Below are 15,764 nucleotides of genomic sequence, written 5' to 3'. Positions count from 1 at the left end.
GGTGTTTGGGGTGTCTTGAGGGATGAATAGGATCTCAAAAGGCAGAAATAAGATGAAGGGTATTCTATGGGGGAAGAAATGTGGGCAGTGCAAAGCATTTTCAAACATGTGACACTGAGCTGATCACAGATGAGAAAAAGTTGGACAGATTCAGTTCCTCTTTTCTGCATGGGGGTAGCACTAGGCAAAGCTGGGAAGGTGCATCTTTACACAGCTTGCAAGCAATGGTGAAATAGAACTGAATGGTCAGGCTAGTGTGGGACCTGTGGCATATGGAGGTGAGGGGGCCATAGAAAGGAAGGGGGACCCCATAACCTTTACCTACCTGGGTAAAGTTACCTGGGCTCAACCATCCTGGCTCTCCTGAGACAGCACTGCTAGTGGAGGTGGCTGGGGGCAGAGGAGCATGGAGACCTGCAGCCAAAACCCTAGGTTCAAATCCTGGCTCTGCCAAGTTGCTAGTTGTAGCATCTTGGGAAATTACTTTGACTGCTTTGTGACTCCATTGCCTCATCTGTGAAATGGAGTTAATTATAGATCCTGCCCCACAAGGTGTCATGAGACTAAGTTAGTTCATTTACATTAACTATTTTAGAATAGTGCATGGCATGCAATAAATATGTTACTGGTGTTTTTTCAAGGGGCACAATCTGATCTTCGTGTCATCCCTTTTTCTTTTTCTTCTTCCTTTCCTTCCTTTATTCCACAAATATTTGTTGAGCAGCAGACACCGTAATGGGATTATGCACTGGACACTGTGTCGGGATTATCACATTTAAGGGACACAACCATGACTCTCAAAGAGTTCACAGCCTTCAGGCGGGTTTTTATCCCAGGCTTTAGCCCCCTTTCACAGAGTGTGGGCTGAGCAGATGATCCATGGAAGGATCAGGCTAGCGTCTACCTGTGTTCTACTTTGCACAGCACTTTTTACAGTTTGCTAAGAAATATCGCGTATTATCTTATTTAATTCTCACAGTAATGTTGGGAGCTGGGTATTGTTTATTGTTACTATTAACAAAGGGAGGAGCCGAAGTCTAGAGTGATCAAAACAACTGTCCAAGGCCGTGAAGACTTTGGTGGCAAATTAGACACGAATATTTCCCACGATGTCAACAGTTCTTTTAAACAGGCTGAGGGTGAGACGTATACCTTGCGGAGGATTTGGGTCCATCAGGCAGGGAGGTCTCATGTCCCAAGTGAGTCCTCCTGGGGTGCTGGTGTCTGGCCGGGCTACCCGCTGGTTCTGGACTTGGAATTCAAACCATTTCAGAATTCTGAGGCATCAATAATCCATTTTAAAGTTAAACAAGATGCCACTGTAAGAAGACATTTTGAGTCTCAGAAGGTGGCAATCTGACTTCCAGGTTCCAGTGAAGTCCTTTCTCTAGATGGACGTGTTTGTCCAATCCATGTGCATCGTCTCCCTGAAGGGCGGAAGGCACCACAGGGCGTGGAGGAAGGGTAGAGGACGGGGAAGAGGGTGTGCATGTCATGTGGTGGGGATTTCGTTCTTGACTTCAGGGATCCTTTATTGAGAGTGCAAGGTAGGAATCAGGACATAAGAAATTCTAAAAGGTGACTCAAGTAGTTGAATAAAAGCAGCTTCATTTTATAAATCACCAGTGGGAGCCATTCCAGAACCTACCCAGGCGCTCTCCTGATTGAAAACCAACCAGGTGGAAGAGGGGAGAGAGGGACGGGAGTAGACCCCAGTGCTGGGGACTTGTGAGGACTGCCCAACACCATCACCCCCACTCCCCTCTGCCCACCCCCCCTTGCCTGCCATGTCTTCCTCTCTCTCCTCATTGCAGGGAGACGGGGGAGGTCAGGGAGGCTTCTGCTCCCCACTCTCACCCCGGCACAGTCATAGGACAGCTCTGTGGTGGGGCGCCCTCTATGCCCATGGGTGACGGTGGGTTCCACAGAGGCGTCGCTGCTGCTGAGCCAGGGAACATGATGTCGTGGGGCCCACACAGGCTCCGACAGTGCTGGTGGCTGCTGCTTTTCCTGGCTGCACGACTTCAGGCATATGACAAGCTCTCTGAGCCAGTTTCCTCGTTTGGAGAGGGAGGTCACTAATGCTGTGGGTTAAATTTGCACCCCATGCCCCCTCCAAAAAAGATGCACTGGAGTCCTAACCCCCAGTGCCTCAGAATGTGATCTCATTTGGAGACAGGGTCTTTACAGAGGTAATGAAGTTAAAATGAGGACATTACGGTGGGCCCTAATCCAATATGATTGGTGCTCTTATAAAAAGTAGAAATTTGTCACGGCTGTAATCCCAGCACTTTGGGAGGCCGAGGTGGGTGGGTCATGAGGTCAGGAGATCGAGACCATCTTGGCCAACATGGTGAAACTCTATCTTTACTAAAAATACAAAAAATTAGCCATGTGTGGTGGTGTGTACCTATTGTCCCAGCTACTCAGGAGGCTGAGGCAGAAGAATCGCTTGAACCTGGGAGGCGGAGGTTGCAGTGAACCAAGATCACGCCACTGTACTCTAGCCTGAGTGACAGAGCAAGACTCCATCTCAAAAAAAAAAAAGACCCCATCTCAAGAAAGAAAAGAAAGAAAGAAAGAAAAAGAAAGAAAGAAGGAAAGAAAGAAAGAAAGAAAGAAAGAAAGAAAGAAAGAAAGAAAGAAAGAAAGAAAGAAAGAAAGAAAGGAAAGAAGGAAGGAAGGAAGGAAGGAAGGAAGGAAGGAAGAAATTTGGACACAGAAACAGACACATAGAGCGGGAAGATGGCGTGAAAAGATACAGGGAGAAGATGGCCATCTACAAAACAAGGAGCCAACCCTGCTGGCACCTTGATCTTGAACTTTCAGTTTCCAGAATTGGAGACAATACATTTCTACTGTTGAACCCACCCAGTCTGTGTTACTGTGTTATGGCAGCTCTAGCAAATCAACACAGGAATACAGCATCCAGCCCACAGGAAAGGCTCATATTCCTTGGGGTGGCAGGGAGGGTCCCTTCTCCTGTCCTGCCCCCATTTTCTCAGTTTCTGAGAAGCTGTTCTTGGTCAGGTGCTGCTCAGAGGGAGGCAGCTGTGGTGACAGGGAGAGGCCTCAGGCTCGGGTCTCTGCTCCAGCACTGAGTAGATGGTGAGCTGGGGCAGGCATTGACCTTTTCAGAATTTCTGTTTTATCAACTCTAACCTGGGGCAAATATGAAACCTCCCTGAATAACTTGGAGGGTGGTTGAACAATAGGTGGGGGTGGGAGACATGGGAGATGAGAAGGAGATGGCAGAGCCACCCCCTGAGTTCAGAAGAGCAGAAGATCCCATCTAAAATTCCCAGCGATGGCAGCCATTCTCTCCCCAGGCATCTGACTGGCACCTCAGTGATGGGAGTGAAATAGCATTTATTATCTGGTGACATTTCGCAGGCAGCTTTTTACCTCCGCTTCCCCTGAGATGTGATAACAAAAGATTCTCTGATCTTCCTTTTACCCATCTCCCCAGCTCCCTGCCACCCCCAGTTCCTTTTCATCCCTGCGTTTGAGGGCAACTGTTCTTCTGTCTCGAGGTTGTGCTGGCCACAGCAAACCATAGCTTTCCCGGGGGACACCAGGCCATCTTTCTTCCTCTTACTTCAAAGGGCCTTTGGAACACTCCACCCCATGGGCTGAACAGAATGTATTTCATTTTTTAGGAGGCTGGAATCAGCTGGCGAGCAGGGCAGGGGCACCTTGGGCTCTCCTTCCCTTCCCCATCTCCAGGACCCAGTAAGGAGGGAGGGCACGAAACCTCAGGCTCCTGAGTGGGGCTGGGGAGGCTGGCCTTGTCACTGGTAGGAGGGGCCGCACTCCTTCCTCAGCAGCTGGTGGAGCTGGGCCTGAGCGGTGGAGCTGGGCCTGAGCGGAACTTCCCTAAAGGACTGAGAAGGAAGCCTCCACTCTGTGGTTGCTCTCTGGGGAGGGGCCTGCTGAGGTGGGGAGGCCCAGCAGAGTCAGAGTATGATGGGGAGGGGCCTCCCCATTGATTGTCCAGAAGTGCTGCCTTGAAGGTTCAGTTGCTCCACTGGAACCGAGACAGGGCTTTCTGAGAGAACTTCGGAGCTGGGGTTTCATAGAGGAAGGCGTCCTCGGTCTCTTCGCCCTCCTGGAACACTGCCCAGCAGGAAGAGCAGCCTGCGGGGAGGAAGGCAGGCAGCTTTCTCCTGAGTTGGAGAGGATCAGCCCTGAGGGCTTCTTCCCCTGTCAGAAACCCATCCCCCTCGCTTCTCAGATGGACACTGGGGAGAAGACAGCAACAGACCAGATCTCAGCAGATCACTAAACAAATCAAAGCTCCTAATACAAAATCAGATTCTCCTCCCATCCCCATACATTCCCTGACCTCCTGGCAAGCTGGCAGGCCTCAGCGGGAGTTTGTCACCCCTAGCAGGGCAATGGTCACAAGCCCAGATGCCTTCTGGAGCTGGCAGACCAAGTGTCAAAGGCACCAGAGGGAGGGCAAAGAGGTTGGTAACCTGGAGAGCAGCCTCTGCTATTGTGGTCATCCAGGTTGGCCAAATCTTCTGATTTTCCAAAGGAAGTCAGAAATATATTTTCCAAATTTCCTGTGATGAAATATTTCAAGCATACATAGAAGTGGAGAGAATAGTAAAGTGAGCCCCCATAGACCCCACTATCTGGATTTGATGATTATCAAGATTTTACTGCCCTTGTTTCATCTGTCTTTTTAAAAAATAAGGTTTAAAAAACGAGAACTCTCCAGGCTTTTCAATGTTGGCTCAAAATTTTGGAAAGCACATGTGAGTTTCATCCTTGGGGCGGCTGTGGGCAACGCTGCTCAGGGGAGCTGGGTTTCTACTGTGGGCCAGGAGCATACGGGGGCCCTGGGCCAGGCCTCCCCCATGCCCCATCCCAGCTATGCCCCAGGCTCCAGAGCCCATGCCCATAAAGCCTCCAAGGGTCACTGCAGTCACACTTCTCTTGAAAGGGGAATAGGGATGGGAGACTAGGGGTGGGGCAGAGTGAAATCTTACTAGGCATATTGGTGGCTTAATGTTGTCTCTTTAGGGTGTGGGGAGGGAGAGCTTAGAGGCACTATTTTTTTTTAATTCAAAAGATATTTATTGAGCACCTACTATGAGCTATGACAGGTTCTGGAAATCTGGCAGTGGACAGACAAAAATCCCTATCTTTGGGAGTTAACATTTTTATACGAAATTATAGATAATTAGATACAAAAGTGATTGTGTGTGTGTGTGTGTTTATATATACCCACAGGTTGAGCATCCCAAATCCAAAAATCTGAAATCCAAAATCTTAAACTTTTTGATTCAGAATATGACACCACAAGAATAAAATTTCATACCTGACCCCATGTGACTGGTCACCATCAAAATGCAGGTGCATGACACACAGTGGATTCAGTGTTCTCAAAGCAAAAAAGACCCTTTAGCTGCAACACATCTTTTGTGCCCCTTTTCAGATGCAAGGATGCCCACAGGGTAATAAAATGGCACTTGCACAGGCCAGACATGCCAATGGCAGGTTCCTCACAATGCCCCACATGAGGCCAAGAGTTATGTGCGTTACTCACTGTGTTGTTTTGCTTTTCCTCTACTTTGTGTAAAGATATTGTCGAAAATGTCAAAAAGGCTTGCATGGTGCCCTTAGAATAATGCAAATATTCCAAAATCTGAAAAAAAAAACCAACCCCAAATCAGAAACATTTTGGTCCCAAGCATTTTGGATAAGGCATACCCAACCCGTAAATGTGTGTGTGTATGCGTATGTGTGTATATACACATTCCTGGTGCATGGAGGATGCCTGCCTCCAGGGGCACAAAGGCCGACCAGCAGAGGCAAGCTGAGGACAGTGCACAGAGGTGATGATGTGAGCTCTGAAGGTAGAGTTTGGATCTCCAGACTCAGTGGACCTAGGATGGTGATTGGCTCTCCTGCGTTTCTCAGTCACGTGAGCCAGTAAGGTCCTCTCTTCTGTTTCAGTTTGAGTTGGATTTCTTTGACCTGCAACTGAATGCGTCCTCCCTAATATATTCTTGCACCAGTGTGTACATCCTCAGTGAGTGCCTGAGGGAGTGTGGGGAGGGAACTACCGCAAAGCAGAGTGAGGGCTATGCAAGCCCATCAGACCAGCTGCTGGCCAACCTGTGAGAGCAGCGCAAGGCAACCTCGTGTGTGAGCAGCATTTTGGGCGGCCAAGGCTCCAGGCCACATTGCACTGGCAGGTCTGTGCCCACGAGATTGCCTCAGAGGTCCTGCAGAGCCTTCCATCTCAAGTGGCTTAACTCCTCTAAGTGGCCTCTGCATAGTGTGGGCCAGAAAAGGCTTATACAGTGAGGGGTGGCTCAAACCTCAGCCACTCTGCTGTCCCAGAACCTCAGGTAATGATGCTGGCCTGTTTTATGGTATCGGCACCTTTGGTTTGGCTGGGAGTGAAGGTGAATTGAGGGTGGCAATATAAAGGTGAGGTTCTTGACCAAGAAGGTAGGGCATACGACAATTAGGGTACCATCTATGTATAATCATCTCGATTTTGTGCCCCCTCCATTTGGGATTCCTAGGATGACCTCCCCACTGATATAGTTTGGCTGTGTCCCCACCCAAATCTCATCTTGAATTGTAGCTCCCGTAATTCCCACGTGTCATGGGAGAGACCCTGTGGGAGCTAATTGAATCATGGGGGTGGGTTTTTCCCATGCTGTTCTCATGATAGTGAGTAAGTCTCACGAGATCTGATGGTTTTATGAAGGGGAGTTCTCCTGCACACACTCTCTTGCCTGCTGCCCCCTAAGACGTGACTTTGCTCCTTATTTGCCTTCCACCATGAATGTGAGTCCTCCCCAGTCATGTGGAACTGTGAGTTCATTAAACCTTTTTCCTTTATAAATTACCCAGTCTCTGGTGTTAGCAGTGTGAGAACAGATTAATACACCCACAATATGCCACAAAGAAATGTTACCTAACTTTTTGAAGCTTCGGTTTTGTCTGCCAATGGAAATAATACTTTATAGTGATTGTTAAGATGAAATGAAAAATGTGTAAAGCATTTATAATGTTATAACTGTTTATTAAATATGATGTTATCCTCTTCACTACTTCTGTCTATGCCCCACATTATTAATTCTTTTTTTTTTTTTTGAGAAGGGGTTTCACTCTGTTGTCTAGACTGGAGTGCAGTGGTGCAGTCTTGGCTCATGGCGACTTCCGCTCAAGCAATCCTCCCACCTCAGCTTCCCGAGTAGCTGGAACTAAAGGTGTCCGCCACCATACCTGGCTAATTTTTGTATTTTTTGTAGAGACAGGTTTTCACCATGTTGCCCAGGTTGGTCTCAAACTTCTGAGCTCAAGCAATCTGCCCGCCTTGGAAGTGCTGGGATTACAGGTGTGAGCCACTGTGCCCGGCCCACCTATGTTTATTAATTCCATATTTATGCTGTCTTTGAAATCAGCTGCCTTCTGCTTAAGGTCATTCCTTGACTCAGATTGCAAAGGTAAGCTCTATACTTGTTTGGGTAGTGTTAATTGGTCCACAGGAAAGCTTTTAAAGACTCATAGTTCCTTTCATTTTTGCAGTGCTTTACAGCCATAAATTACTTTTAGTAAAACTCCATCACTGAGTCCTCAGCCTGCGAGGCAGAAGTAATTTTGTCCGTGTTTCCAGATTTGGAAGTAAGCTTAAGGAGGTTGAACACAAGTATGAGAATCAGAGAAACAGGAAGTCCAGCAGAGGGTGGGCCCTGAGCAGCCACTCTGGTGGGCTGTGGAGGGCCTGTGATCCCTATTAGCCAGGTTGGGTGAGGGAGGACAACAGGGGGGACTCAGGGCCTGCTCCTTGCTGGGGTGGAGTGGGTGGGGAGAACGTGACCATGTTGGCTGCTAGTTAGGTATTTTTAAATCTCCATTTTCTACTTAAGGAAACTGAAGCTCATTGATGTCCAAGTCATACAATTAATACCAACTTAGCCAGGTACTTCAACTCCAAGTTTAGAAGGTTTTACCCTTAAGTTTCAAAATGTTTTATGGTTTATACAACTTTTGAAAAGAGAATAATATGGCTGGGTGGGGTGGCTCAAGCCTGTTATCCCAGCACCTTGGGAGGCCGAGGCAGGCGGATCACGAGGTCAGGAGATCAAGACCATCCTGGCTAACATGGTGAAACCCCGTCTCTACTAAAAATAAAAAAAAATTAGCTGGGCGTGGTGGTGGGCACCTGTAGTCCCAGCTACTCAGGAGGCTGAGGCAGGAGAATGGCTTGAACCCAGGAGGCGGAGCTTGCAGTGAGCTGAGATCACGCCACTGCACTCCAGCCTGGGCGACAGAGTGAGACTCCATCTCAAAAAAAAAAAAAAAAAAAGAGAATGATGAGCAGAGCACAACCATTAGTTCTAAATGGCACAGTTCTTTGCAAAGACAGCTGGTATATTATGATGGAAAAGAAAACACAAGTTTTGAAAACCCTTTGCTAATTGTATCACCCCTTGAAAATGTCTTGTTTCTCTCACATTTTTTGCTTATTTTTACTGTAAAAGTTAAAAAGGGTCCTTTTCTTCTATCCAGCATCTTTATTCAGGGGCTATAAAGTGCCTGCCACACAGTAGGAGCTCAGTACATCTTAATTCACTGAATGAAGGCCTCAGGCCTTGCTCTGCTCCTTCTAAAAGCAGGGTTGTCCCAGCCTGGCTGCTGACAAGTCCTTTCTCCGCATGTGTCGTGGGAACATCTTCCTCTCTGTGCTCCACACTGCCCCTCGCAGCCCCGCTCTGCCTTCCCCGCCTCTCTCCTTTTTGTTTGTCAGTGAGTCATCTGGGTGCTCCTCTACAGACAACAGATCTCACTGCAGACAGGAGGCTGGGCAGATGTATGGTGGGAGGGGCTCCCATAGCTCTTCTCCTGCCCTGGGTGGTTAAGAAAGAATCCGATGATCCAGTGTCGGTGCACAGAGACTGTGACACCTGCCTCACTGGGAATGGAGGGCTTGCCTCTGCAGCTGCAGTCACTGGCACCAGCCTGAAGGCAGGGCCTGCTTCCTGGGTATCAGACTCTTATGATAGGGCCTTCTAAGGCTGTAAGGGTAACTAGATTAGCCAAAGAAAAAGTGGCTCCTCTCTGCCCTGCTCTGCCTATACTCTTTCTGGCAGGGCCTCAGGAAGAGAAAGCCTAGGGCTGCAGTCCCTGGGACTCCATTTGGCCTCTGGGGTCACCGGCCCAGCCTATCCTGGGGTCTGATTATTCCACTGTGTTTGCAACATGCAATGGTGTAGCATGTGGCCCTGCTGCTGAACACAGAGTCAGTGGGAGGGAGAAAGCAGAGGCCTCTGGAGAAGCAGCCTCCCTGATCCCAGGAGGGCACCAAGCCTGTCTGCATGACCACAGCCGCAGCTTGCTTGCCCCAGTGGAGACCGCTCTGGTTAGGAAGCATGAAGAGGCACATTTTGGCATCAGAGAGATCTAGGTTCGAATCCCTTCTCAGTTGCTTCCTGGCTGTATGCCCTCGGATCTCTCTAAACCAGTTCCTCACATGGCAAAGTGGGGGTGCTGATATTTACCTCAGAGGGCTGATGTGAGGGGCACAGTGTCCCCACATAGTCCTCGTAGGGGAGAGGTTTTGGTGTAAAGGATTGTGATGGCATGCTGCCAGAGGCTTGAATGTGGGCATGTGGGCTCCCATGTTAAGGCGCCCCCTCAGGTCCTTGAGGTCTTGGGCAAGTAGGTTTTATAAGGACATTGTACAGATAAACATTTGCATCACCCTAAATCAAAATGTTTTCATCATTCTGGCACCCAAGTTTGTGTGGCTCTGTAAACCGACCAGCGAGGACAATCTGCTCACCAGGCCACCATCCTGGAACCAGAGCCTGGCATAAGGCCTCAGAGGACTCCATAGGTGTGAGGCCTGGAGCTCCACGGGGCGTCTCGTCAGCCCTACTCACTTGGGTGAGAGGGGTGGGTGGGGAACTGGAGAGTGCCCTGAAAGGACACTGAAGGGGAGAAATGGGAAGGGAACTTAGAAAATTGTGGGGAAGACCCTCTGAAGTCTGGAATCCTCAGGCTCATGGGCTGGGACAGGAGCCTGTTTACCTAGGTCTCAGGGCAATAATGCCTTGTGTGAAGCCCAGGCTGGATCTTTGCATGACTGGTGCTTAATTTTAAGCTTGGGGTTAAAGTGCAAGAAGGTATTTGAGATTATTAGGATGGAAAGGAGATGTAAAGATTACTGAATTCAGCTTTTTAGGAGATAAAGACAAAAGAAAAGAGAAGCGGCTTTCTCCCACATCAGCCAGCTTACTATGAAGTGGAAGTTGTGTGGAGGCATCCGTGGTTGCAGTGCTGTGTCTTGCAGGATTGTGTGGAGCTGGGTGGCTGTCTGTGTGATGACTAATTTTATGTGTCAACTTGACTGGGCCACAGGGTGCCCAGATATTTGTCAAACATTATTCTGGGTGTGTTTGTGGGGGTGTTTCTGAATGAGATTAACCTTTAAATCAGTAGACTAAGTAAAGCAGACAGCCCTCCCTAACGTGTGTGGGCCCCATCCAATCAGTTGAAGGCCTGCATAGAACAAAAAGGCTGATTCCTTACCCCAAGCATGGGGCCATTCCTTCTTACTGACTACCTTTGAGCTGGGACATTGTTTTCTTCTTGCCTTCTGATTTGAAATGAAACATCGGCTCTTCCTGAGGCTTGAGCCTGCTGGCCTTCCTACCAGAACCGTACCATGGTGCTCCTGAATCTCCAGCTTGCTGACTCACCCTGCGGACATGGGACTTTTCAGCCTTCATAATTGCGGGAGCCAGTTCCCTACAAGAAATCGCTCTCTCTCTCTGTGTATATATGTACACATATAAATACACACACACACACACACACACACACACACACACACACACACCCCCTATTGGTTCAATTTCTCTGGAGAACCCTGACAGACACAGCCAGGACTGTATGTTGGGAGTTTTGTGGAGTGGAGCTGCAGTGGTCTGTGACCCAGAGGCATTGTTCTGGTGTTGAAATGTCTTTGAGTGGCCACGTGTTGGGTGCTGGGACTGAGGACAGCACAAGGCCTTCTTATTTGACCGGGTAGATGGGGGAGGGACAGAGTGGAGGTTTCTTTCCCTGTCCTTTGGGGAATCCCAGTTCTACTCCCTTGTTCTGAGAGTTTGGTGGACTCTGTCACTGTTTCTGGGTGACCTTAGGTAAGTTGCTCTCCCCTGGTTTGTTCACCTATAACGTGGGAATAATAATCAAATCTGCTTTACTGATTATTCTAAGATGCAGTGAGATAATGTGGGTGAAAGTGTTTTGGAAAATTTATGCAGTGCTACACAAGTACAAGGTATGATTATTATTGTAATTAAATAAGTCTGAGCTCTTCCTCTTTGCTTACAGCAACCCTTGGTCTTTTCATATGCTTCCTCGTAGGAAGACCAAAACCAGTGCTTTTTAATCTTTAATGTGCAAATGAATCACTTGGGATCTTGTTAAACTGCAGATTCTGATTCAGTAAGTCTGAGTAGGCCTAGATTCTGCATTTTCATGCTCCCAGGTGATACCAATATTTCTGGTCTGGGGACCTGAACTATCTCTTCATAGGAAAAGAGACCCAAATCTTTCTATAACGTATTGAAAATAAACAATTTAGAAAATACAGTAGAAGTATGGGCTTATTAAAATAGCTTGTAGTCAGAGATACTTATTGATCACAAAAGATACATTTTGGTCTTTGGAAAGATGAAGTGAGAGAAGGGAGTAGGAAAGAGGAAGGAATGAAGGGAGGAAGGGAAGGCAGAAGGAAGGGAGAGAAAGAAGAGGGGAAAAAGTGAGGGAGAGAGAAGAGAGAAGAGAGACAGGATGGACCCAAGAAGCCCTGGACTGATCACTTCCTGGACTTCTCTGTGGAACAGCCACCATTGGTCTTACTAAGAGAGTCTGTGCTGCCCATTCTTGAGCCTACACCGTTGAGGATTCTTTCAATTTCACTTGGGATGTTCTGCTTTTCCTCATTCTCAGTCTCCCGATGGTAGAAGTAATTGAAGTTGGAGACAATGACAGGCACAGGGAGGGCAATGGTGAGGACCCCTGCAATGGCGCACAGAGTGCCCACAATCTTCCCCCCTGGGGTGGTCGGGCACATGTCCCCATAACCTACAGTTGTCATGGTGACTACTGCCCACCAGAAGCCATCAGGAATGCTAGAGAAATGGGACTCTGGCTCATCCACCTCAGCAAAGTAGACTGCACTGGAGAAGAGGATGACTCCAATGAAGAGGAAGAAGATGAGCAACCCCAACTCCCGCATGGATGCCTTCAGTGTTTGCCCAAGGATCTGCAGCCCCTTGGAGTGGCGGGAGAGCTTGAAGATGCGGAAGACCCTCACCAGGCGGATGATCCTCAGGATGGCCAGAGACATGTTCTGTTGGGCACTCGGCTCTGTCTCCTGGGCAAGCTCTGTGATGACAGTTGCAAAGTAGGGGATAATGGAAATAATGTCAATGATGTTCATGATGTTCCTGAAGAAGTCAGTCTTGCTGGGGCAGACCACAAACCGGAGCACCAGCTCAAAGGTGAACCACATGATGCAGGTAGACTCCACCATGAAGAAAGGGTCAGTGAACATGGTCTGGGAGAGGACTGTCTTGCTCATGTTGAGATTGGGGTCTCTGACCACCTTCAGCTCCCTATCCTCCCGGAACTCTGGCAGTGTCTCCAGGCAGAAGATGGTGATGGAGATGACCACAACCAACACTGAGACCACGGCCACACTACGGGCAGCACTGGAGCTCTCAGGGTATTCAAAGAGGAGCCAGAACTGACGGTGGATGTCATTGGTGGGTAGCAGTGTTTCAGGGTCTTTGATGAAGCCTTCATCCTCCCGGAACTGGTCCATGGCCTCACTACCCAGCTCATAGAAAGAGATTTCATCAGCAAAGATATCAATAGGAACATTGGCTGGGCGCCGAATTTTCCCACCAGATTGGTAATAATACAGGATTCCATCAAAACTGGGCCGGTTCCGATCAAAGAAATACTCATTTCTCATGGAGTCAAAGAACTGCATCCTTTTCTCCCGGTCTCCCAGGAGAGTCTCTGGGAATTGACTGAGGGTTCTGAGCTGGGTCTCAAATCTCAGCCCAGCAATGTTAATGATCACCCGCTGGTTTCCTTCATTCAGGACCACTGGCTCAGGCCCTGGGGGGTCAGCATAGTCTCCCGGAAGCTTGGAGAAGGCCGTCTCATGGTTGGTGCTGTCGCTGATGAGGATCTTCCAGTTGGAGAAGGAGCTGCCCCCAGGCCGGCTTTTTGGGCTGGTTGAGTCGAAGTCTGTGGCATAGCCTGGCTCTTCTTGGATTTCATCTGAGTTATCAAAATTGACCAGCGCAACCTCCATTTCTTTCCAGCCACACACATCCATTCTAGGGGAGCCAGGGAAGAAGCATGAAGATCCTCAGCCTTTGCTGCCTCCTGTGAGCTATGGAGAAGAAGAAGTTCATTATACAGGATCCAGGGCAGAATACAACTGGCCCTTGCTTATTGAGGTAAGGCATACCAGTGGGCTAATCAATGACTTATTTGTAGCTTGGGAAGGAACATCATGGTTATTTTGGCAACATGCTTCCCTTGAAATCATTTTGAACCCCTGAGTTTGCATAAACTAATAACTAGGAGAAATTGCCAAAAAAAAAAGGATCCTGGCAAAGAGGGAGAGATTCTCCCCAGCAAAGGATGGTCTTCCTATGTGATGGCAGAGGGGCCATGCTAAAAGAGGAAGTTAACATTCTTTAATAATAAAAAGTATGATCTTGTATTTGCATGAAGCCTTCTGTCTACCCAAACACGTCTCCATGCCCAATCTCATTCGTAATGCCTCTCTTCCTCTCACAGCAACAGCCAGTCCTTCACACATCCTTTTGGTCATGTCTGCAAGTCTTCAAAATATATCTGGAATTCAACCATTTTATGTCACCTTCACCCCTGCTCCTGGACCCAGTGGTGAAGGATGGAACCAGACCTGTGGACCCAGTGGGGATTCGTTTGGAGAGGAAAAACAAGAGGCTGGGCTGGCCAATCGACAGTGTCCTCTAAACGACCCCTCGCCTGGAAATACCTCCTAGAGTTGTTTTGAAGGTACCTCAAATGAGATAACATGTGTAGAATGCTTGGTGGAAAGAAAGATCACTATATTATAGCTATTGTTGTTTTTTGTCAACTTTCCCACATAACAAGCACTTTAGAAACTACCGGCAATTGGAAGTTTTTTAGCCTGGGCCCAAGGTGTCCATAGGGAGTAATTTCATTCTGAGAAATCATTTTAGGTGAGAAGGAAGTAAATAATTGTGTGTGTGTGTTTGTGTGTGTGTGTGTGTGTGCGCGCGCGCGCGCGTTGGAGCTGAGGTTAGGAAATCATGCCCAGTGGGCTTGGACATCTATACACATAGACTAATATTTCTTTCCTCAGGTTCATTCTAGCTTCAATTTCAACCGAAGGCAGGCAGGCTCGGGGTGGGAATGGGAGAGAAGTAAGAGACTTAGCTTCAGGCAAAATCTGTAGTGGTCATAGCCTTGGAGAGGTTTGCTTTACAGGGACAAGGCTAACCTGCAGTGTAGTGTTGTAGTCTTCTCAAAGTGATTCCACATTCACTTACCTCATTAGATGACAATAATCATGGGAGGTTAGATGTTATCTCTGTTTTGCAGATGGGGAAAGCAAATCACAGGGACAAAGTGACTTCCCAAGGTCACATAACTAGTGCTACGGAGTCCTGACCTAAACCCGGCCACAGCCTTCTGGCCCAGGGCCTTTCCCAATAGACCATGGAGTCCCTATATGGGAGCCGAGCCTTGTGGGGAGCTGTAGGCCAGGGCCACAGAATTGTCAGGGGCCCAGAGCTCTTTCCACCCCATGACCCCTTTTCTCAGTTCAGGTGCCATGTGTCGAGTGATGAGCTGAAGTCTGGTTGGTCAGCACTGGTGGAGTACCCATTCTACCTCTCAGGAGTGTGTGGCTATTGCAAACAGCCTCATTTCATGGAGCTACTGCTTCCTCAGCTGTGGAATGAGGAAGGATGTGCCCACTGCCAAGCATGCCAGATGCCAGCCTGCTGTGCAAGGCTCAGCGAGCAGTAGGATGGCTGGGAGGCAGGATGGAATCTGAGAATAGAATCAGTCCACCCAAGCTCAAATCCTGGTCTGTACATGGTAAGCCCTGGAGAAATGTAGCTATCCCTTCACAGTGATTCACATGATGATTTGGGGGCCTTTCCTGAACTGCTTGGCAGCTGGATGGCTGTCAGTGGGGGACTCCAGCTCTGTGCTCATCTTGTGTCTTTGGAGCACCATTTTCTCCCATGGGGTCTTGGATCGCAGGTGGTGCTCCCTGCTGATTATCTTCCAGGTGTGAATCAGTCCCGCTTTCTTAGCGGAACGAGTACCTTCAGTGAGCTTTGGGCAAGGTTTGGGAACCACTTCCATGGTTCTAGCCAAAGCTAGAGTTACCCGTATCAGGAAATTCTCTGGAGGTCAGCGGCAACAAGCTTGTGGGATTAGGGAGAGCTTCTCTGGCCAAATAATTAACTTCCTTTTCTGGGAGCCAGGCCATTTCCCTTCTCCCCGCCTCCTAGGTGTCTCTTTGTCATCTCCACCCCCAGGTCGAGTGACAGATAGGAGGGTGTTTGATGAGGGTCTGATAGTGTGGAGGTGGCAGACAGTGCCAAGGTCAAACAGCATATTCCGAGGTCTATAGAAATGTGCTGTGCAGGCGGCTCCACCTGCCCCATTAGTAGTAA

General features: G+C 48.6%; 1 protein-coding gene across 1 annotated transcript; it reads right to left on the bottom strand.

Moving 5' to 3' along the window:
• Positions 1 to 11,828: 11,828 nt before the first annotated feature.
• On the bottom strand, positions 11,829 to 13,779 carry KCNA10 (potassium channel, voltage gated shaker related subfamily A, member 10). The gene has a single exon (XM_011969945.1). It carries the CDS (start codon positions 13,391 to 13,393, stop codon positions 11,858 to 11,860), a length of 1,536 nt encoding a protein of 511 aa, XP_011825335.1. The 5' UTR covers positions 13,394 to 13,779; the 3' UTR covers positions 11,829 to 11,857.
• Between the last annotated feature and the right edge of the window lie 1,985 nt (positions 13,780 to 15,764).

Source organism: Mandrillus leucophaeus, unplaced genomic scaffold (genome assembly GCF_000951045.1).
Source record: "Mandrillus leucophaeus isolate KB7577 unplaced genomic scaffold, Mleu.le_1.0 Scaffold921, whole genome shotgun sequence".
Taxonomy (NCBI): domain Eukaryota; kingdom Metazoa; phylum Chordata; class Mammalia; order Primates; family Cercopithecidae; genus Mandrillus; species Mandrillus leucophaeus.
This window is presented reverse-complemented; position numbering and strand designations above follow the sequence as displayed.